The 20,805-nt window shown below is 56.9% G+C and overlaps 8 protein-coding genes across 8 annotated transcripts; 4 read left to right on the plus strand and 4 right to left on the minus strand.

Annotated features, from left to right (window-relative positions):
• The first annotated feature begins 148 nt into the window (after positions 1–148).
• Positions 149–4,165, plus strand: BDY17DRAFT_291184 (Sodium/hydrogen exchanger family-domain-containing protein). The gene has a single exon (XM_033732628.1). The coding sequence runs from the start codon at positions 621–623 to the stop codon at positions 3,936–3,938; it is 3,318 nt and encodes a 1,105-aa protein (XP_033592849.1). The 5' UTR covers positions 149–620; the 3' UTR covers positions 3,939–4,165.
• On the plus strand, positions 4,146–7,359 carry BDY17DRAFT_276074 (Cullin family-domain-containing protein). The gene is made up of 2 exons (XM_033731991.1): positions 4,146–6,739; positions 6,799–7,359. The coding sequence occupies exons 1-2, from the start codon at positions 4,369–4,371 to the stop codon at positions 7,218–7,220; spliced, it is 2,793 nt and encodes a 930-aa protein (XP_033592850.1). The 5' UTR covers positions 4,146–4,368; the 3' UTR covers positions 7,221–7,359.
• Positions 7,334–9,012, plus strand: BDY17DRAFT_74260 (cupin-like domain-containing protein). Its single transcript, XM_033738675.1, has 4 exons — positions 7,334–7,659; positions 7,717–7,880; positions 7,948–8,443; positions 8,508–9,012. The coding sequence occupies exons 1-4, from the start codon at positions 7,409–7,411 to the stop codon at positions 8,698–8,700; spliced, it is 1,104 nt and encodes a 367-aa protein (XP_033592851.1). The 5' UTR covers positions 7,334–7,408; the 3' UTR covers positions 8,701–9,012.
• A 311-nt stretch (positions 9,013–9,323) lies between these two features.
• Positions 9,324–10,833, minus strand: BDY17DRAFT_246840 (uncharacterized protein; the record flags this gene model as incomplete). The annotated part of the gene is made up of 2 exons (XM_033730759.1): positions 9,324–10,334; positions 10,519–10,833. The coding sequence occupies 2 exons, from the start codon at positions 10,831–10,833 to the stop codon at positions 9,324–9,326; spliced, it is 1,326 nt and encodes a 441-aa protein (XP_033592852.1).
• A 579-nt stretch (positions 10,834–11,412) lies between these two features.
• On the plus strand, positions 11,413–12,727 carry BDY17DRAFT_74435 (uncharacterized protein). The gene is made up of 3 exons (XM_033738676.1): positions 11,413–11,553; positions 11,607–11,750; positions 11,810–12,727. Exons 1-3 carry the CDS (start codon positions 11,494–11,496, stop codon positions 12,677–12,679), a joined length of 1,074 nt encoding a protein of 357 aa, XP_033592853.1. The 5' UTR covers positions 11,413–11,493; the 3' UTR covers positions 12,680–12,727.
• A 580-nt stretch (positions 12,728–13,307) lies between these two features.
• Positions 13,308–14,975, minus strand: BDY17DRAFT_74558 (uncharacterized protein). The gene is made up of 4 exons (XM_033738677.1): positions 14,751–14,975; positions 14,631–14,696; positions 13,847–14,573; positions 13,308–13,786 (listed from the first exon to the last, which is right to left on the minus strand). The coding sequence occupies exons 1-4, from the start codon at positions 14,769–14,771 to the stop codon at positions 13,593–13,595; spliced, it is 1,008 nt and encodes a 335-aa protein (XP_033592854.1). The 5' UTR covers positions 14,772–14,975; the 3' UTR covers positions 13,308–13,592.
• A 707-nt stretch (positions 14,976–15,682) lies between these two features.
• Positions 15,683–19,298, minus strand: BDY17DRAFT_307798 (uncharacterized protein; the record flags this gene model as incomplete). Its single annotated transcript, XM_033735143.1, has 2 exons — positions 15,683–17,462; positions 17,527–19,298. The coding sequence occupies 2 exons, from the start codon at positions 19,296–19,298 to the stop codon at positions 15,683–15,685; spliced, it is 3,552 nt and encodes a 1,183-aa protein (XP_033592855.1).
• A 289-nt stretch (positions 19,299–19,587) lies between these two features.
• Positions 19,588–20,785, minus strand: BDY17DRAFT_291203 (uncharacterized protein). Its single transcript, XM_033732629.1, has 3 exons — positions 20,341–20,785; positions 20,136–20,279; positions 19,588–20,075 (listed from the first exon to the last, which is right to left on the minus strand). The coding sequence occupies exons 1-3, from the start codon at positions 20,398–20,400 to the stop codon at positions 19,809–19,811; spliced, it is 471 nt and encodes a 156-aa protein (XP_033592856.1). The 5' UTR covers positions 20,401–20,785; the 3' UTR covers positions 19,588–19,808.
• Between the last annotated feature and the right edge of the window lie 20 nt (positions 20,786–20,805).

Genomic DNA, 20,805 nt, shown 5'->3' on the forward strand with positions numbered 1-20,805 from the left:
CGAGTACAGTGCTATGACTACTTCTGCCATGATCAGAGGTTCCTAGCTACACCGCCTTACATCCCGCTCCTTCCGTCTGTTGCATAGCCAAGACATGCATCCAAGAAAGTTTGATGAGTTAGGGTTTGGCTGGCGACCTCATCATTGACCTCTTCTCCGCCACTCCCCGTCTTCCAACGCGTAGTCGGAGGTATTCTTGGGCGAATCTTGGACTCGACTGCTTGCCATCTCTTGTGTTGTACACGCCACCAGCTGCGCATCGGCCCACGCGCCCATCGCTCGCTCGCACGATACCGAGATCCAGCTGAAACCGCATCGCATTCACTCTATACGATCCCGCACTTGGCATTCAACGTCTTGGCCGTTTCCCCCTCCTCCACCCATCTCACCACCTCCATCCAACCTTGATGCAAGCTTCACCAGACGCGTCGAATGCAGAGCGGCTTGACCAGCCCTCGACGGCCTGAATGCATCGCAGAAACAGCCGCCCCCAGTCGCTCGAACGTTTCCTTTCCGCCGAGACCTTCGATCAGCGGCTAATGGACCGCTGATTTCAACCGTCCTGTACAGCCGCCAGACACTGCATCACCTGGAAGAGGCAGAAAAGACATACAACCAAGATGGCGTGGGACCACTTGTCCGTCAACAAGCCCCACCTGGTGTATATCATCTTGGGAGGATTCACGAGCTTGTTCATGCTGTGCTCGTCCGTCATCAAGGAACGATTGTACATTGGAGAAGCCACCGTCGCCACCTTGTGCGGCGTCATCTTCGGCCCGCATGCAGCGAACCTCATCAACCCCAACTCATGGGGCAACGTCGACCAAATCACCCTCGAATTCTCCCGCATTGTCCTCGTCGTACAATGTTTCGCCGTCGGAGTCGAATTGCCCAAATACTACATGGAGAAGCACTGGCGCTCCGTCGTCTTCCTTCTCGTCCCCGTCATGACCTTTGGCTGGCTGATCACCAGCCTCTTCATTTGGGGCATGTTTTACCAACACGCCAATTGGCTGGACAGCCTCTGCCTCGCTGCCTGCGTCACTGCCACCGATCCCGTCCTGGCTTCTTCCGTCGTCGGCAAGGGCAAATTCGCAAAGCGCGTGCCCAAACATCTCCGCGACATCCTTTCCGCCGAATCAGGATGTAACGACGGTATGGCTTTCCCCTTCATCTACCTCGCTCTGTACATCATCAAGTACAAGCATGAGCCGAACCAGGTCGCGCTTCACTGGTTTTGCATCACCATCCTGTACGAATGTGTCTTTGGTGCCATCTACGGCGTCACAATCGGGTACATTGCGCGTCGGCTGATCAGGGCTGCGCACGAGCGGGATTACATCGACCGAGAATCCTTCCTCGTTTTCTACTTCACCCTCGCTCTCTTTTGCGCCGGCTCCGGCTCCCTACTCGGCATGGACGATCTACTCATCGGATTCGCGTGCGGCGTAGGCTTCAGTAACGATGGGTGGTTCAGTGAGAAGACCGAAGAAACCCACGTGTCGAACGTCATCGACTTGTTACTCAATTTGGCCTTCTTTGTTTACTTCGGCACCATCATTCCGTGGGACATGTACAATTCTGGGGTCTTTGGCCTGGATGTTTGGAGACTGGTCGTCATTGCCTTCCTGGTCGTCTTCTTCCGTAGAATACCCGCGATGTTGGCACTGAAACCCCTCATCCCGGACGTCAAAACGTGGCGAGAGGCACTCTTTGCGGGTCACTTTGGACCTATTGGCGTCGGAGCGATTTTCGTGGCGATTCTGGCAAGGGCTGATCTAGAAGACGGACCCCACGGAGGATCCGTACCGCTGAGAGTCGTCCCGGATTTTTCTTTCCCGCATGACAATGTGATCGTCCTGATTTGGCCCATCACGACCTTCCTAGTCATCACTTCCATCCTGGTGCATGGATCTTCGATCGCAGTCTTCACCCTCGGCAAGCACATCAACACCCTCGCCCTGACCATGTCGTACTCCCGGGCGACCGAAGAACCTCACTGGATGGATCGGTTGCCTCGCATCCAGTCCCGCTCGAAGAGCAGCATGTCTCTTCAGCGCTCCGACTCGTCTATAGACAACGAAAAGGGATTGTCGAGCAACAATTTACTGCCTCTCGCCGCTGCGGGCAACTTTCTTCGCCGGCAGAAGGAGAGCGACAACCCGAGTCGCTCGTCTAGTAGACATCGCAGCTCGAAGAGCAGAGACCGTTCGCGCGGTCATGGTGGCCCTATCAGCAGGTCGGCCATCTCGCCCTTCCCCCGGCGACAGAGTGGAGAACAGGGGGAGAAGCAGGAGCGGAGTGATTCCGACACTCTGGCTATGAAGGGCGAGTCGTCTTCGAGCTCTGAAGAGAAGGACAAGCAAGTCGATACGCCTCCCGACGATGCCCAAGATGGAGAGGCCAGCCCGGCGGAAGTTTTCGAAGAAGGCTCGCATACCGTCTACGAAGACAAAGATGGAGAGGTCTTGGAGGTGGAGTCGGATCACGAGGAGAATAATGAGTTGGTGAGAGAAGCATCGGAGATTGACGAGAGCAAGCGATTGGGCAGGGAAGAGTCGAAGCGTGAGGAGTCGAAAGGGGAAGACGAGGCAGAGCATGCTCCTCGTAAGAAATTCGAGCGAGACAAAGATGCGAGCGAAGTCGAAACGAAGGGAGCGAAGAAGGACAAGAAGAAGAGTGATCCTGAGTCGGGCGGGAAAGGCTGGCGCGAAGGCGCACTGGGTTTACTTGGTAAGCGCGGGGAAGAGCGAAAGGAGGCACAGAGATCGGGGAGAAAGCAGTCGGAATCTGGCAAACGCGAGAGCGCCCCAGCACGCGCTTACCAGTACGGCAACACGATCATTCTGGAGGACGAGGACGGCGAGGTCATCAAGAAAATCGACATTCCTGCGCCGGAAGGGCAGCAAGGCCCCACGCACGGAAGCACTCGGAAGAAGCTGGAGGACATCAGCAAGCGCTTCGGCTTTGGTGCGGTCAAGGAGGTCAAAACACAGGCTGGGGCGCCTGGCATGTCGCAAGCGTCTGGCTCGACGGCTGCGCAGACGACCCAGCAGGTGAAGCGTGGCAACGACGATGACGAGGATCCCGATGACCACCTTGTTCGATTCACGACCGGTGGCCGACGCATGAGCAAAGCCGAGCTCATCGACTCCTTCCGCGACATGGACCCCAGCAAGCGGATGCAGGCCGTGGAGGGCAGCAACCTGCCCGAACTCGAGAAGCGGGAAGTGCGAAAGGCAGCGCGCGAGCACAACGCCCGCACCAAGTCACGGTCCGATGTGCCTGTAGTCGAGGAAGATCGCGAAGGAGAAGAAGAGGACGACGAGCGACCTTTCTACACGCTCGGCCGCACCAACACTGCGGACTCGGTGGCGCGACAGCAGTCGTTCCGCGGCGAGGTGCCGTGGCACGACATCTCGCAGGATGTGAGAAGACACCGGCACCGCGGGCGAGAAGGGGAGGAGACCGCGGCGGAGCGCAGACGTCGCCTCGCTTTGCAGCATCGCATGTATGACGACGACTCCGACGACGACGGAACAGAGCGCGTGCCGCCCGCGCGACCTTCGCAGCCTTCACCCGAAGAAAACGAAACGGCGGCGGCGAAAAGAAGACGCCTTGGCGCGATGGAACAACGGAGTCGAGCGAACGATACGCAGGACGATTACTTCACCTCGCATCCGAGCACTGCTTCGCCGCAGGCTACGTCTCCATCAAATAAAGAGGCAAACACCGAGACGGCGGCGGAGAGGAGGCGACGTGAAGGCGCGCTGGGATACAGTCGGGAGGACAGCGATAGCGAGAGCGAGGAGGAAGAGGGCGAGGACGAGGCGCCACCGCTTCCTCAGCCTCCGCCGCACGCTCATACGGCGCCGGAGCCGTCGAGGCCACGGCAGCGGACGTTGAGGTGGGCGAGCAATATTGCGCGCAAGGCGTGAGGTGGGCAATTTGATGTGGTTACAGTATACATGGTTTATGTGGAGGTTCTGGTTGACTGGTTGTAGCGAGGCGTTGGGGGCCATTTGCTGGGCTATGATTACACGAGTATATCGGCCGTTTGATGATTGTATAGCTGCTTAGTGATGATACATGATATTTACATGCTGAGGGCTATCATTGATGCAGTTGTCGGAGAGAGAGAGGCACTCCCGCCAACCACGCACGGGCCGCTTTCGGCGGTGAATGCAGCGGCGATTAGATCATCGTCGGAGCTATCGCAGCTTATCCGTTGCATCACTCCAGTCTCCACCGCCAACTCTCCCGACTTCCGTCAACGAACCTCCTCTCCTTTCCATTCCATCTTCAGCCCGAGCAGTAGTAAAGAGACTGTTAACGGGCTGCCATTAATTCATCATCAAGCCCCCTCACATGCCGCCTCCTGCTGGCCCGCAGAGTGCCAGACCAAAAGCTCTCTCGACCACGCCGACAGACCGGAAACGCAAACGAAACACCAGCACCACGAATCACCAATCCCCCTCATCCGAACACCAGCAACAAACCCTCCAATCCCTCTTCGCCGGCCAGCAGAAACCGCACGTCAACGGCCCCACGCCCTCCTCGCCGAGTAGCAAGCGCCTCCGCAACCCCCACCCCGCCGCCCCCTCTACCCCTCTCGCCACCAGCGAAATGTACACCTTCTCTTCCCGCTCGCCGCCGGTGGCGAACGGCGCCAATGGCAGCAATGGCGTTATCGACCTCACATCCGCGTCACCTCTTCCGTCCCCGCAATCGAGACGAATCAATGGCGCCACGCCGATTAAACGCAACACCCCTGCTGGCGTCGGCATCAATCCTCACACGGGGGCGAAGAAGCTTGTGGTGAAGAATTTGAAGACGCATACCAGCTGGGATGGCAAGGCGTATTTGGAGAAGATTTGGGGGCAGTTGGATGAGGCGTTGACGGTCATCTTCAAAGATGGAGATGCGGGGCAGCAGCAGCGGGGGTTCTTCAGCAAAGAGGATTTGTATCGTGGAGTGGAGAATGTGTGTCGGCAGGGCGGGGCGTCGACTTTGTTCTCGAGATTAGAAGGCAGATGTCGGACGCATGTGGAGAGGGATATGTTTGAGCCGCTGGCGGGGAAGGCCGGGACAGATCAGCCGGTGGACTTGCTGGTGCGGGTGCTTGCGCATTGGACGAGGTGGAAGGAGCAGATGGTCACCATCCGCGCCGTCTTCTTCTTCCTCGATCGCTCGTATTTGCTGTCGTCGAGCAAGCCGACGCTGGCGGAGCTGACGCCGCTGTTGTTTCGGGATGTCATTGTCAACAGCGCATTGCTGAAGGAGGCCATCATCGGAGGAGCTTGCAAGTTGGTGGATGCTGATCGAAGGAAGACCGGAGCGCCCAGCGTGGATGGAGAGTTGCTGTTCAAGCAGGCCGTGGATATGTTCCACGAGCTCTCAGTGTACACGGCGTCCTTTGAACCAGCCTTCTTGACTATGACGCAAAGCTGGATCGCGAAGGCATCAGATGAGATGATTGTGGAGAAATCCGTGGCAGAGTACGTTGCGTGGGCGGGGCAAGTCATCGAGAAGGAGATGAAACGATGCGACGCCTTTGCACTGGACAACAGCACTCGCAGAGATCTCCTCGCTCTCCTTGAGGACCATCTAGTGGTGCGCAAGACCACCGATTTGGTCGAGTTCGAAGCGCTGGCGACCATGCTGGACAACAACGCCACTGCGGACGTGACTGCCCTCTACGCACTCCTGAATCGACGTCGACTGGGCCACCAGCTCCGGCCGTCGTTCGACAAATGGGTCGACGAGACTGGTACGGGCATCGTGCTCGCCAAAGATTCGGACGACATGATCATCCATCTTCTCTCTCTGAAGCGAAGACTGGATTTCGTGTGGGTCAACAGTTTCCAAAAAGATGAGAGTCTCGCGCACGGGCTGCGCGAGAGCTTCGCATTATTCATGAACAAGACGAAGAAAGGCGAGTCTACGTGGGGAACGGACAACACCAAGGTCGGCGAGATGATTGCCAAGTACGTGGATCAGCTGCTTCGTGGTGGTGCAAAGGCTATTCCGGACGTCCTGACCGTACGACGGGCGAGTTCCATCACTGGACAACGGCCTGTCATTGTATCAAACGGCAAGCCGGTCGAAGAGGACAACGAAGACATCGAGGTCGACGAAGATGAGGAAGTGAACATCCAGCTCGATCAGGTGCTCGATCTGTTCCGCTTCGTCCAAGGCAAAGCAGTCTTCGAAGCCTTCTACAAGAAGGATCTCGCGCGCCGCTTACTCATGGGCCGGTCGGCGTCTGCCGATGCGGAAAGATCAATGCTCACCCGCCTCAAGACGGAGTGTGGTGGCCAGTTCACGCAGAATCTGGAGCAAATGTTCAAAGACGTCGAACTGGCGCGGGAGGAAATGCAATCCTACAAGCAACGCCTCGAGGACCGCATAGGCTGGGACAAGGGCAAGAACGTCGATCTCAGCGTCAACATTCTCTCTGCTGCCGCCTGGCCTACGTACCCCGATATTCCTGTTAATGTCCCTGCGAGTATCAGCAAGGCGATCAATGATTTCGAGCTGCACTACAAGTCGAAGCATTCCGGGCGGAAGCTGGATTGGAAGCATGCATTGGCGCATTGCCAAATGCGAGCGACTTTCGGCAAGGGGAGTAAGGAATTGGTCGTGTCGAGTTTCCAGGCTATTGTTCTGCTGCTGTTCAACGGTCGTGGGGAAGATGAGCATGTCGATTATGCTCATATCCTGAACGAGACTGGATTGCGTAAGTCATGCCCACGCCGTAGGTATTTCATTACCACAAACTAACAATCACATCTCCAGCCGAACCCGAAGTGAAACGCACGCTCCAATCCCTCGCCTGCGCCAAACTGCGCCCCCTAACCAAACACCCCAAAGGCAAGGATATCAACGCGACCGACACCTTCACCATCAACACCGCCTTCGAGCACCCCAAGTACCGCGTGAAAATCAACCAGGTGCAGCTCAAGGAGACCAAGGAGGAGAACAAGGAGACGCACATCCGCGTGGCCGAGGACCGGAACTTCGAGTGCCAGGCGGCGATTGTGCGCATTCTCAAGTCAAGGAAGACGATTGCGCATGCCGAGTTGGTGGCGGAGGTGATAAAGGCGACGATGAGTCGGGGTGTGCTGGGGGTGGGGGATATCAAGAAGAATATTGATCGGTTGATTGAGAAGGATTATATGGAGAGGGAGGAGGGGAATATGTACTCGTATATTGCGTAGACACGCTGCGAAGGCAAGGCGATGGGTGGTGTGATGGCGTTGTTGAATAGATGGAAGTAGAGAGGAAGATTTCAGCCTGAGGCAGAATCCACACTCCCTCGACTTCACTTCCCATACCCCATCCGTCCTCCAGCCTTCCAACCTCATGCATCCAAACCCTCCTTCAAAATAAAAGCAGACAGGCAACAATGCCTTCTTCAGACCCCATAGCAACCCTCCTAGAAACCTACCACGACCTCAACCCTTCCGTCGTCGAAGAATTCCCCCACCAAAATGAAGAACCCAGTCCCCTCGAATTCCTTCGCTACGTCTCGCGCAACCGCCCCTGCGTTTTCCGCGGCGCGGCAAAACGCTGGCCTGCGTTGCAGAAGTGGGATGCGCGGTTTCTGAGGGATGCGATGAGGGGACGGAAGGTCAGGGTTGCGGTTACGCCGGCGGGGTATGTATTTTTCGTTACTGTTTTTCTGTTTGAGCGTATGCTAAGGAGGACATCCAGGAATGCGGATGCGGTGGTCGAGCAGGCGACTGGCGAATTGGTTTTTACCGAACCGCATGAGATTGAGGAATCGTTTGAGGATTTCTTGGACGATGTACAGAACGACTCCTCCGCCACGCCCCCCAACAAAGCAAAAGCACGAAATGTGAAATACGCCCAAACCCGTTCGTCCCCCCAACTAACTCCCAACCCCCCAAACCATCGAGCCAAAAGCTCTGAACAATCAAACAGAAAACAACAACCTCCCCACCGAATACTCCCCCCTAACCCCCGACCTGCCCCCAACCCTCCCATTCGCCCGCATAGCCCTCAACCAGTCTGCAGAAGAGGGGCCTGAAGCGCTCAACTTCTGGCTCGGGAACGCGCGCTCCACGACCGCCCTGCACAAAGACAATTACGAGAATTTGTACGTTGCGGTGCGCGGGCGGAAGCACTTTGTCCTGCTGGCGCCGGTGGAGATGGCGTGTGTGAATGAGGGGCGGGTGAGGAGGGGAAGGTTTGTGCGGGATTGTGCCTCGTCTTCTTTTTCTTCGTCTGGGGCTGGGGCTGTGGACGATGACCATGGCAGTGAGACGCTGAAAGTCGAAATCGACAAAGATGGCGAACCACTCCCCGTCCCCCTCTGGGACCCCGATGACCCGCTCAAGCACACAACGCCGTACTCCCACCTCGCGCAGCCTTTGCGGGTCACACTGTACGAAGGGGATATGCTCTACCTGCCCGCTATGTACGTCCTCCATCGCAAATACCGCCAAAAGAGAAATGAGAGAAGCACTAACAGCGAAGCAAAGGTGGTATCACAAGGTCACGCAATCGGTGGGCGACGAGGGCTTCGCCTGCGCCGTAAATTATTGGTATGACATGGCTTTCGACTCGGCGTTTTGGGCGAGTAATTGCTTCCTTCGCGACGTTGTTGAGGCGGGGAGGCAGAGGGTGGTGTATCCCGAGCTAGATCTAGCGGGGGAGGAGGAAGGCGGGACGTGAGGAGTGGGGAAGAAGAAAAGAAACGGAGAGGAATTGTGAATGGTATGAGTATAGATGGGGATGCATCAAGCCAACACCACATGAATGGCGTGACTATGAGCAAGAGTAGAGTAAGTCTGTCGATCCGCAGTCCCTTCAAGCATCAGCCCCCCCAAGCTCCCCATCCCCACCGAAAGAGAAGTGAAAGATGAAAGCAGAAGCAATCAGAGAGTAACGCTCGCTTTTTGTTAAAGGGGGTATCCAAAGGCCAGCCCTCCGCTTGGGACCCGAGCCATGATGGGGGAATAGATAGAACAATCTGAGCAAAGAAGCAAGAAAACAACCTCATTTCCATGGAATCCACCGAGTAATGCACACGATGATCCAGACTGAGATTAGGGTCTAGCAACCATAACACATCTCCCTCGCGTTGCATGTAATATTGCTACGCCAAGGAATGCGGGACTGAAGTCATCATGGCATCGAGTCTTAGTAGCCACCATACCCGCCACGGCCAAAGGGAGCAGGAGCAGAGGGCTGGCCCATGTATCCGCCAGGAGGCTGGCCAGCGTAGCCGCCGGCGCTCTGCGGAGGCATACCGGTTTGAGGCCAGCTGCCGGCATTGGGGTGCATGGATTGAGGGGTCATTGCCGAAGGCCAGCTGCCCGGGGGCGGATGAGAGGGGGAGAATTGACCGCCTGGTGTGGCAGCTGCGCGGACGCAATTAGCAAATTGAACACGACCTCGGGGTGGCGGGGAGGGCAAGGCTCACCTTGAGGCGACATGGCGGTCGGCTGCCCGTATTGAGGGAAGAAGGTCTGCGGGGTGGGCGGATAGGCCGATTGGGGCTGAGAGGGAGGCGAATACCCATCAAACTGGCCGGTAGGGGGCCGGTCCTTGCCCCAGCTGCACTTGAGCGGACGGCCATTGATGTTGTACCCACTAAGTTGACAAATCGCCATGGCCGCGTTCTCGTGCGTGTCCATCTTAATGAAGGCAAAGCCGCGGTCGGACTGGAAGCGAGTCTCCGTGACGTAGCCGAAGTTCTGAAAGAGAGGCACGAGGTCGTTCTGAGTCGTGTAGGGAGTGAGATTGCCCACGTAGCAAGTGGTCTGCCATTGAGGGGTTTGTTGAACGACCATTTCGTACGACTGCGCTCCTTGGGTGGGGAAGGTGTGGTGGCCGTAGGGCGTGGTGGGCGTCATGCCCATCTGAGCCATGGCTTGTTGCTGCGCGTACGATGGCTGCCCCTTTTGATTGGCCCAGTTGCAGCGAATGGCGCGCGATCCCAGCCACTCGCCGTCCATGGAGCTCAAGGCTTTCTCGGCCTCGGCGCGATCACGGAAAGCCACGAAGCCGTAGCCACGGGAGCGGCCGGTCTTCATGTCCCACATGACACGCGCCTCGGAGACGGTGCCGAACGCGGAGAACGCTTGGAGGAGGACCTCATCGTTGACTTCGTTGGAGAGATCGCCAACGAAGATGTGGAAGTGGTTGGACGTGTCTTCTTTGGATGTCGTGTTGGATTGATAGGCCCAATTCACACGAATCTCCTGCTGGTGCACACGTCTACCGTTGAGGGTCTGCATGGCGCGCTCTGCGCCTTGCGGGTCATCGTACTCGACGAAGCCGTAGTTGAAGCCTTTGGCTTGGAACTGGATGAAGGGAGGTGTCAGCGGGTTCAGCTCAGACATGTTGACCGTTTGATGAGAAAGGAAAGGAGACGGAGCGGTTGCGAGCGAGGAGTAGCTGTAGGGTGCGGATTTCAACCACACGCAGCTGGTAACATGCGAACGCACGTCTCCTTTCCTGACATCATATGTTGGATTGTAGACTCACGTTCTTGTCGGGGATGATCTTCACGCTCTGCACGTGTCCCGTCGTCTCGAAGATCTGCCTCAAAACGTCTTCTGTAACCCTGGGGTCGAGTCCACCGACGTACAGGGCGCGCTTGTTCGGTTCGGGAGCAGCACGACTCGCATCCCCACTGGATGGCGAAGAGACACCGCTTCCGCCGAGAGCGGGGCCGACAGTGCTGTTATTTTGTGGAATGCTCAGGGGCGGAGGCATTTGAGCGTGCGAGCCATTCTCGTAGCCGGGATGATTATTGCCGGGGGTTGGGTGCGAGGAGTTGGAGTTGTTGGGATCGGCCATGGTGTGCGAGTGCTGGAATAGAGGAAGAAAGGAGAGGAGGGGCTCGAAATGCGGAGGGGGAAAGGGCACCGCTGTAAGGAAGTATGAGTTAAGGTCTGTGGAGAGCACGGAATGGTGACGGGCAACGGACAGCTGAACGCACAAAGAGACACAAGCTTGACAAAGGCTTAGCTGAGGCGAGCAGAGATAGCTGCAGAGGTTGCCGAGTGTACAGAAGAAGATGGTAGCCGAGTGCGTTGAGATGCAGAGGGCAGCGGTGCTTTGCGTGGCTCGTCGGAAGGAATCGTAAGAACACCGAACGGGATGGCGGGAATCAGCAAGCAAAGCGCCAGACAAAGGAGATGCGGAAGAGGAAAGAGAAGAGGAGAGGAAGGAGAGAGGAGCGGCTCGCTGGGTGTGTCTCGGAAGGGCGAGGAGGGTCGAGGGCGGATGGAGTGGGCGAGAGGGAAAGAAATTGGTGGGCGACACCTGCTTAGCGCCGGCGGGACGTCAAGGTTGCGGCCGGCCCCCGCGGCCCGAAGCGGGGCGGCTGTCTCTAATCCAGCGGCTGTCAACCTTCTTTTCGCACGCCGACAACCACGTCTCTCTTCGCTTGCACTACATCCTCGACTTGTCCATTAGAGGCGCTCTGCATGCCGGAAATCCCCTCAATACCGCGCCATGTCATCTGGGAACCATGAGCAAGCATTGCAGCAACTCCAGACCGAAGTCAATCGGATTGTATGCCGCGTCTCTCCCGAGTCCCCCCCTTCCACTGCTAATGTCTCCGTCAGCTCGAACAAACCGGCCGAATATTTGCAGCGGCCAATGGCTCGTCAAAAAGTACTCCGCAAGCCCAGATGACGCGGCTTCGAAAGATTCTGCCCGATGCAAATGCGCGCTTCCATGCCGCTTTGGACGAACTGGAAGAAGAACTTGTAACGCCTCACCACGACAGTGTGTGGTTCGTTCTGGCCCGCTAACATCGTCTTGGTAGCAAATGGCACAACTAGTCATGCGGCGTGATCTTGCATTGTATCGCGACAAGTCCAAGACCCCGAAGGATGCTCCTCAGATTGAAGCACCTTCCTCGGAGACACTGGAGAAAGAAGAATTACCAAGTAGCGAAACTCTAGCAGGTGACGAAATGGAAGACGTCAAAATTGCCGATGCGTCGCCGAGCGGTGCAGTCAAAGACGAACCAACGGCGGAACCTGCACCGACATCAACTGATGAGCCACCTTCGACGAGCCCGAAGACGAAGGCCGAGCAGCCTGAGGAGAAACCCGAACCCGCTCCCGAGCCTGATGTACCTACCGATTCTAAACCTCAGCCCGAAACCCAGGACAGTGAACAACCATCCAAAGACGAGAGCACGCAAGATCCTCCCCCAGACTCCACCACCTTCTCCAACACTCCCGACCTGGACTACCTCTTCGGCGGTCCCGTCTCCGCCGAGCCCGGGGACAACGCCGCAACCGAGTTCAACTTCGGCGATCCAAACGGCACCAATACAGGCGCCGATGACTTTGACTTTGACGCCTTCGCCAACAGTCTCGCCGGCGCCAATGGCGGAATTCCCGTTGGAGATGACAACATCGCCTCCCTGCTCCCCGGCCTAGAAGACTACGCCAATACCGCCCCCGTGCAGGACGCAACCATGGATTTCGACGACATCTTCAACTCTACATTGCCGACATATAACGCGACTGGGGATGATGGCAATAACTCACAGGCCGGACCGCCGCAGGACACTACCTTTGACGATCTACTTGATTTGCCGGATTTTGGCGTGGGAGAATTGACCGGCGAGAATGGCGGAGAAGACGGAGGGGCAAATCAGGAATTTGATTTTGATATGAGTTGAGAGCAGATATTGCAGTTTGTGAAGAGAAGAGAGTAGTAGTGCGCATCTTGCTAGCTAGTGTGTCGCCGAAGGACAGACAAATTCATGATGCTCGCATCAACTCCCGTAGAATCTCACCGGTCTGAGCCTGTGAGCGGCATTCGCCAGAGTATCGTAGACGTGTGGGCCAAACGAGAGCTCATCAAGCATCCAAGGACACTTTTCCATGCATCTCAGCCAGGCCGCTTCAGTCCTGTCCTTTCCATAGTACCTTCTTCTTCCCATACCTCCCCCTTTGGAATGGATCCTGTCTCTTCCATGAAATTTCTCTCTGATAGCGGTGAAAAGCAGATCAAGAGGAAATCCACACCCTAATCCTCATCCAAATCAGCATCCACCACCTCTCCATTCCCACGAATAGCCTTCAAAACCGGAAGCGTCGTCACCGAAGCCGGCAAGCGCATCGTCTCCGCCAGCGCATCGGAGTAGATAGCCGGCAAGTCGCCCGTGATGCTGACCACTTTGACACCGCGAATAGTCGCGAGGTCGGCGAAGATGTCGTGAACTACGCCAGCAAGCAATCAGTCAGCATGTCCAACAAGCAAACTAAGAAGAGGGACGAAAGGGGGAAGTGAGGAACGCACGAACGCCATCCGGGTACTTGTACGTCTGCGCCTTGAGGAACGCGTCCTTGTCCGGGTCGGTGAAGTGCAGCTTGAACTCCTTCAGGCTGTGCTTGGCGCCGAGCTGCTCGATGAAGGCGCGCATGCAGTACATCCACTGCCAGGCGTCGATGGTGATGGCGAGCTTCTGGATCTTCGAGACGGTGTCGACGTGGATGAACCTGGTGAAGTTGGGGATGCGGTGGTCGGGGGGACTTAGTTGAATACTTGTTAGTGTGGCTTGGTTGGATATGTGTGGGTGTTTGCGTGACTTACAACTTGATCTCCGGGCCGGGGAATTTGAGGTTGAGCGGTTTGCCTTGGAAATAGGATGCGGCCTCGCGAGCGATCTGCTTGTTCAGGCGGAGGACGTTGGGCGTCGAGAGAGCTGGGAAGGGGCAGGGCTTGGAAGTGTCGGGCCAGGCGATGACGGTGTCGTTGAACTTCTTGGTGATGCTCGAGTAGTCTGTCCCGAAAGCACAAAGTTAGCGAATTGTTTGTGCAGAGCAGGAGTGGGAGAACTGACCTCCACAATACTCGTAAATCCAGTTGCGCAGCTCGCCAGGGACATCAAAAAGGAACTCAAACGGCTTCTTCTGCATCCAGAACTTCAGCTCGCGGGCAAACTGCGCATCGATCCCCTTGAACACCACCTCTTTCACCCCACGCACGCCGCGAAGCTTCCCAAGCGCATGCTTCAGGTAGTCACGAAAGTCGCACTTGATCGGCGAGTCCCAGCAGTCGAGTAGATGCACGCCGAGCCCCTTGTCAGACAAGTCGATCTCGAGCTTCTTGATCTGGTGATCGGCGCCCTTCAACGCTTTGAACAAGCCAGTCAGGAGATTGGTGTAGCCGAAAAACGAGCGCAGTTTGTGATTGCCCTCGAGGGTAGGGTGGCCGTTGGTGGAGATGACGATGGTGCCGATGTTGCGGAGGGCGGCTTGGGAAATGGGTCCGTTGGATTTGCTGATGCCGCAGATGTCGAGGAGACCATGGTCGAAGCGGACAGTCATACGCTTGAGCTCAGCCAGAGCCTCGCTGGTGATTTGGCGGTTGAGGAGGAGGATGGTCGGCGTACGACGGGCATGAAGGCGCGGCCAGATCAGAGCACCCTTGGGCTTGTCTTTGAGTTGGGCATAGTAGTTGTTGAAGAAGGTCTCGACGCCTTTGAGGGACAGTGCATGGTTGTAGATGATGTGGCGGATTTCGGCGGGGAGGTCGAGGAAGCGGAAGACTTTGGCGATTTCGTTACTCTGGAACCTCGTCAAGCGGACGTACTTGCTGCGGTCGAGCTCGATGATGGTCTTCACCTGGCGGGTGGAAGGGTCAAGCTCGATAAGGCGCAGCTTGGTGCCTTTGGGCTTGATGGCGGTGGCCTGCTAGAACGTCAGCGGATGTATTTAGAGCATGGAAGACATGAGGAGTCGTACCATGGCTTTGGAAGACGGCATGGTGACCGGCGGCTGCTATTGTCGGATCGGTGACAATAAGAGACCTGCTATTGTAGCCAACAAGGCTGATGTGCGCCCTGTCGAAGAAGAATTAGCCCAGTGCTCTCTCACGCAAAAACAACAACGGCGATGGTGGTGGTGTCGAAGGTGTAAGGAAGAAAGAAAGAAGAAGAGGAAGAAACCGGCGGAGGAAAGGAAATATATATCCTCCTGTGCCCCGTTTGCAGCCATCCAGGTGATCTTGCCAGCAACGCCACCGTTTCAATGACGCAGAGCGCGAGGTGATGTTCGCCCTGCGCGAGAGCGTGCGGGAAGTGAAGTTGCGCGCCCGAGGGAGTGTGTGCCTGGGTGTGGAAGACGAGCACCACGACTGACCTCATATCGCCCATATCAGCAGCAATTGAGTGCTTCCAAAGCATCAGAAGGCCGTTGTAGCAATTGTACAGTGCTCCCAGCTTTTGGAGTGCCTTTCGCCATGGTAGTAGCCATTCAATGCCACGATATCAATCGCAAGCCGCATACCTGTCTCCCACAGCCTCGCGGGCCACAAGCTTCACTTGCTCAATTCACTTGGCCGCCAAGCCCGCGAACGTGAACGTTTCAGGATCTGCGGCAAAATCCTGCTTGAGCAGGATCTGCGCCTCGCACGTGAACTCCTCTTGCAGCCAAGAAAAAAGGAAACTTCAAATCAAACGGCGCGCGAGCAAGAGCAAAAGATCCCGGGCGGGGCAACTTACCTTGCGAGATCACGTGAAAGGTGGGGCAGCATGTTGCTTGCGATGTCTGCCGAGCGCCATCATGGGAGGATGGCGCTCGATGGAACATCAAGCTTGAGGTTGGAATCTAGAAAGAGAGGGAGATGCACACAGGACTCATACGCGCTTGGTGTGATTTCTACGTCAGCGAATGCTTCAGCTACTAGGACCGGACTCATGCTCGACCGCATCCTCATAAGACGCAAAATCACTGCTCAAAATCCCCTCCAAACCCTCCCAATCACAACTCCCATCGCCCAGCGTCAAGCGCCCAGGCGTCTCAAACGTCGGCAAATCGCTAAAATCAAATTGCCGACTGGGACTCGTGAGCAGCGCATCGCCGTGCGCGGCAGCGACAGGGTCGTTCGCATCCGACAGCATCTGCGCCAACTGGCGAGACCAAGGCGAAATGTCGTGTTCGTCGTCGCTGACGCGGCCGGGAGTGCGTTCGAGCCGGCTGGGCGTTGTGCGGAACCAGTAGCGCGCTGAGGCGGGGGAAGTCATGAAGTCGTTGATGGCGGCGTGGTCGTGGTTTGCGGCGTTGGGGTTGGGGGAGAGGGGTTTGCGTTTGCGGCTGGACTTTTGGGGGGTCGTAAAGGCGTCGGCGTGGGTGGTGGATCTTGGGGTGGGTTTGGAGGGAGTTTTGAAGGGAGTGCGGAAGAGAGCTCCGGGCGAGCCTTCGAAGAGATATGCCAAATCGTCGTCTGCGCCGTTGAGAGGCGGCGCAACGTTTTCCTTGCCGATTGTGAACGCTTCAAAGACGTTGGTGTGTTGTTGAGAAAAGTCTAGATCCATTCCTTGTTTGGGCGAGAACGTAGGTTTCCCGCTCAAGTCGGCGTGGGATTCCTCCAGACTCTTGCCCATCTCGCCTTCACGCCGTGGTGAAGGGAAAAGTAGGCGTCGTGTTGGTTTCGGCGTGAGATCTTCAATCTCGATCGGCGATTGTTGCGAACCGTGAAAGCCACCTGGACTGGACTGAACGGCTCTTGCGTCCATCCGGGATGCCTTCCAATTCCCTTGCTCGCCGCCTCGATGTTGTTGCTCTCCCTGCACACTATTTGCTCGTGGTCTGGTGACGGGAGGTGGATTGGCTTCGGCTCTGCCTTCAGCAGGAAGCTGTCGCTCTCCAGATGCCTCCCTATCTTCAGTCGCGCCGCGGTCCGCGTTGTATGAATCTGAGCCAGGCTCCATGCTGTCGGTAAACAAGCCCGGTTCATTCCCGTTCTCATTTTGTCTCTGCTTCTTACTTCTCCGCGTGCCAGACACCCTCGTCCACTTCGATCGTGGGCGCATATTGCGGAATTTGTTGAACCAAAGTCCACACGGATTGCAGAGCACGACATCCTCAAAGCCAGGGCCTGGCAAGCTATCCTTCGTCTTCTTCATAGACTTTCGAATCACGAACTTCGTGGGCTCGCCAGTTTCCTTGTCAGTCTCCGTGACCTCCACGCCAATCGTTTCGCCCTCGCCTTCAGCTTCATCAAGCGGTGATGGCTTTCCGGTGCACTCCTTCACATAAAGGCGGCGCCAGGTGGGGGTCTCGATGGCGCCACAGTGGACGCAAAACTGCGGCGCCTCGCCCTTTGCAATGGAATCGTGCAGGCGGTCGTAGATCATCTTCTTCCGCCTCTGCGCTCCAGAACCTGACCGTGTCGGACCCTTCGGGCGTCCTCCAATTTCACTCGGCGCCGGCGAACCGGCTTCGGAGTCGTTTGATGTCGTGCGTGATCGATGAACCGATGGTCTCCTCGGCGCAGCTTTTTGCGACATCTCTGGCAGATCGGAAGAAGGCGGAGCAGCATTCGGCGGCAGTGCAAGGGAGCCTCTTCTGGAATGCGACTGCTCGAATGGCGTAAACGCTGCCGCTGGGGTGTTGGGGCGCGTGAGGTACGCAGGGGAAGGAGCTGTGACCGTGGATTTCATAACTTGCGATGGTCTGCAGGACAAGCATCAGCATACTTTGATCAAAGCAGTTTCCACGTTACTGAGGATGCACATACCCTTGACTGCCCTCCCTGCGCGGTGGAACACTGTTTCGCAGCATCTTCTGCGGCAGCTCAGTCATGTCCCCAGGCGTCTCGAATTGAATGTTCAAGTCAAATGGAGCCGGATCACTCGGATACGGCGGCGGGGCGGGCGAGCCTCCCACCTTCTCAGTCTTAATGATCGGACGGGACTGCTGCTTGTGCGGGCGGTATTGAGTGGCCACTTCATAGTCCTGAGCATCGGGACTTCGATCTTCGTCACGCTCCAGACTGTCGATGACATTGCTGCTGGTCAGGCCACGCTCGCTCATGTATCCACTATCAGCAAATCGCGAGGGCGGCAGACTTGGAAGGCCAGGGCTGCTTGGCTGATGCGGCATGTCGCCGAAGAAGACGGGCGGGGACGAGGGAATTTCTTGTGGGGATACGTCGGCGTTGATGCTGTTGCCAGGCGACTCCTCTTCTGGCGAGCTCATGATGGCATCGGAGAAATTGTCGAAGTCGGACATAAAGTCTGAATCGGCAGTAGAGGCTTGTCGCAATAAGCTTCGTCGCGGACCTCCTTGTTGCGCTCCTTGCGGCAGCATGACGGTGCGTTGCGGGACGGGCGTGGGCACACGGGGCGGTGGCTCAAGATTGCTTCCGGGTGCACTCGCACGTTTCGCGATGGGACGACGCATCTGCATGGATGCGGTGGTGGCGGCGGTGACACGCAGGTCGGACGACTTGGAGCCGAACGACGACCTTCCGCGCCAGTCCGTCTGCATGACCTTTGCGCGCTTGCGAGGCTGGCCATCTTCGTTGAAATAGACCTCTGTCTGCTGCACGGCGGTGGGCTGGGGAAGGGAGGGGGCGGAGGCTTGGCGTTGATGGACGGGAGTTTGGCATTCACTTCGCACACTAGCGCGACTCGCGGGCCGAGATTGTTCCGGGGGGAAGTTGGGAAGATTGCCAGAGAAGCTGTGATGACGTAGGGCGTCGTTACGGTTGCTTGAATCCAGAGCGATAATTGGGCTTGCCGCTCGGCTGCCTGGCGCGCTGTGAGAAAAAGCGGGGTTGAATGCAAAGGCCGGGTCCGACGGGGTCTCAGCGGTGCCCGCCACCTGCTGCTGTCCGCCACTTCCGCCTCCGCTGCTAGTCGATTCCAGGCTGAAGAGGTCGTCGACGATGGCCATGTCTCTGTCGCTGCTGAACGTGTCGAAGTTGAAGTAGTCGGCGAGGTCTTGTCGATTCCTGCCTTGCTGCGTGTTGTTCCATGCATTTGGGTCGAAGCCACCGGACATGGCTGGGCTCATCGGACGCGAGCCATCCATGCTCTTGGTCATGTCGCCGCCTGTGGGCTTGTGGACCGGTGTGAGCCGCAGCTTGACCTCCAGCGTCTCCTTCACTCCGTTCCCAAACAACGCGAGCTTGTTGGCACAGACGCGTCCTGTGATCATGGTGCTCTGTTGAGACGTCGGGGTGGCGGTGGCGAGCGCGACGGACAAGAGTCCTTGGCCGACGAGAGGCGTGTCGTTTTCGCTGTAGTCGTGTGCGTAGATGGTGAAATCGCCATCGGAGAGACGCGAGAGGATTTCGGGGGAGGCGGAGGTGATGGCGTGCAGACACTGCTTCAGCCCAATCACGCCCACCTCATTGCCCTCCTCGATCGCGACGGCGGGGATGTTGAGGACGTCGGGCACGCGTGCAAGACAATTGGTCTTGCTGTCGTGGTCGAAGGTGTAGAGTATTTTGACACGCATGGGACGCGTAGGTATGTCCCCGCCACTTCCATCCTCGAAATCCATCGTGCGTGAGGTTGGTGTAGAGGTTTAAGTTGACTTTTGAAGGGTGAGCCCGCTTTGTAGTCGCCTGGACGACCCAGGCTGGAGGCTACCGGTCGTGCCAGGGCATGCTGCGGCGGGGGAGGACGAAGGCATGCGATGCTGAGGATGTGAGGCCTAGGAAGGGCAAACCCGGCACGAACAAGCAGTGAGGGCCAACTTGATGCAAGCAAAGGTCATGTGCAGTGAAGAGTCATAAGATGAAGGGAGTTTGCTGGGGAGGAAAACGCGAAGTGAAGGGAGAAAGGGTGGTGTGGTGGAGTGGTTCCAGACAAGACGGGGAGATAACGCGCGGGAAGGACGCGAAGAGCTTCCAGCAACAGCCTCGCATCGATCGGGCGTCTAGTGCCAAACTCTATTTTCTAGCTACATCGGATTGCTCTCCTCCCGCCTTCCCACTTCGCTTGAACATTACGGCAAAATAGTACAGAACTCCGTCCCTTGGGTATGATGCGCCGCTTATGCCAAATGCCGCTACTGTGCCCCCGACTTTGCCGCCTCCAAACTCTCCACTCGTTTCTTCAGGTCGTGACACACCTTCTCAAAGTTCGTCTCGGTCTGTTGCCCGAAAAAGGGCTTCATCTTCAACATGGTGAAAGACATAGGGCCGGTGAATTCTTCAGAGTTTGTGAAAGTTGTACCGCCGGGAGTTGTCTTACTCGGCTCGAAGCTGAACGAGTGGACGCCGAGGAAGAGCCACCACATTCCACCGGCCCACTTGAAGAGGCGCGGAGTATTGGCCTGCAGTCGCGTCACGTGTCAGCGTATTGAAGATGATATGGCATGCTTGTTACAACGCACCTCGATCGGAGCGGTCATTGTCATGTTGCCAAAGTCAACCTTGACGTTGTCTCCTTTAGCCAGCTCCATGGGTTGCTTCGGGCCAACGACCGTAATTGATTTGAAGAATGTGGTCCATTGGGGGAGGTTGGGGAAGTCGAGAAACTTGTGAATGGGTTAGTTGGCTCGGGACTGAGGCAGACAATGATATCAAAAGACCACGCACCACTTCCCGCACGCGTTCAGGCGGTGCCTCGATCTCAATAACTGACCCAACGTGGACCATAGTGATGTAAAGGCAACTGTGGTGAATTGGAAAGAGTTTGTAGGAAAGTCGGTATGCGGGATTGATGTGTAACTGCTGCAAATCCAAGATCTGTCGTACATCTGCCTTCTTATACCCAATCTTTCCTCTAGTCTTGGCTTCTTCTTGGCCTCGTTCGTACCATCACGTCAGCCGGATGGATGCATAGATTGTCATTACCTAAACGGACGACCATGTTGCATTTCACAGTGACTCGAAAGGGCAAGCTGAGCGCTGCTTCGCATTCGCGTCCGGAGGCGGACGAATCCTAAACTCTAAGTGGCCAATCCGCGTGCCGCCGCAGTTTAGCCGGCCCGAGCCTCACACGTCGCAAAAGTCTGAGAACCTCACCAGCCAGAAGTACCACTCCATCACACAACCACACCG

This window comes from Neohortaea acidophila (genome assembly GCF_010093505.1).
Source record: "Neohortaea acidophila strain CBS 113389 unplaced genomic scaffold BDY17scaffold_2, whole genome shotgun sequence".
NCBI classification, from domain to species: domain Eukaryota; kingdom Fungi; phylum Ascomycota; class Dothideomycetes; order Mycosphaerellales; family Teratosphaeriaceae; genus Neohortaea; species Neohortaea acidophila.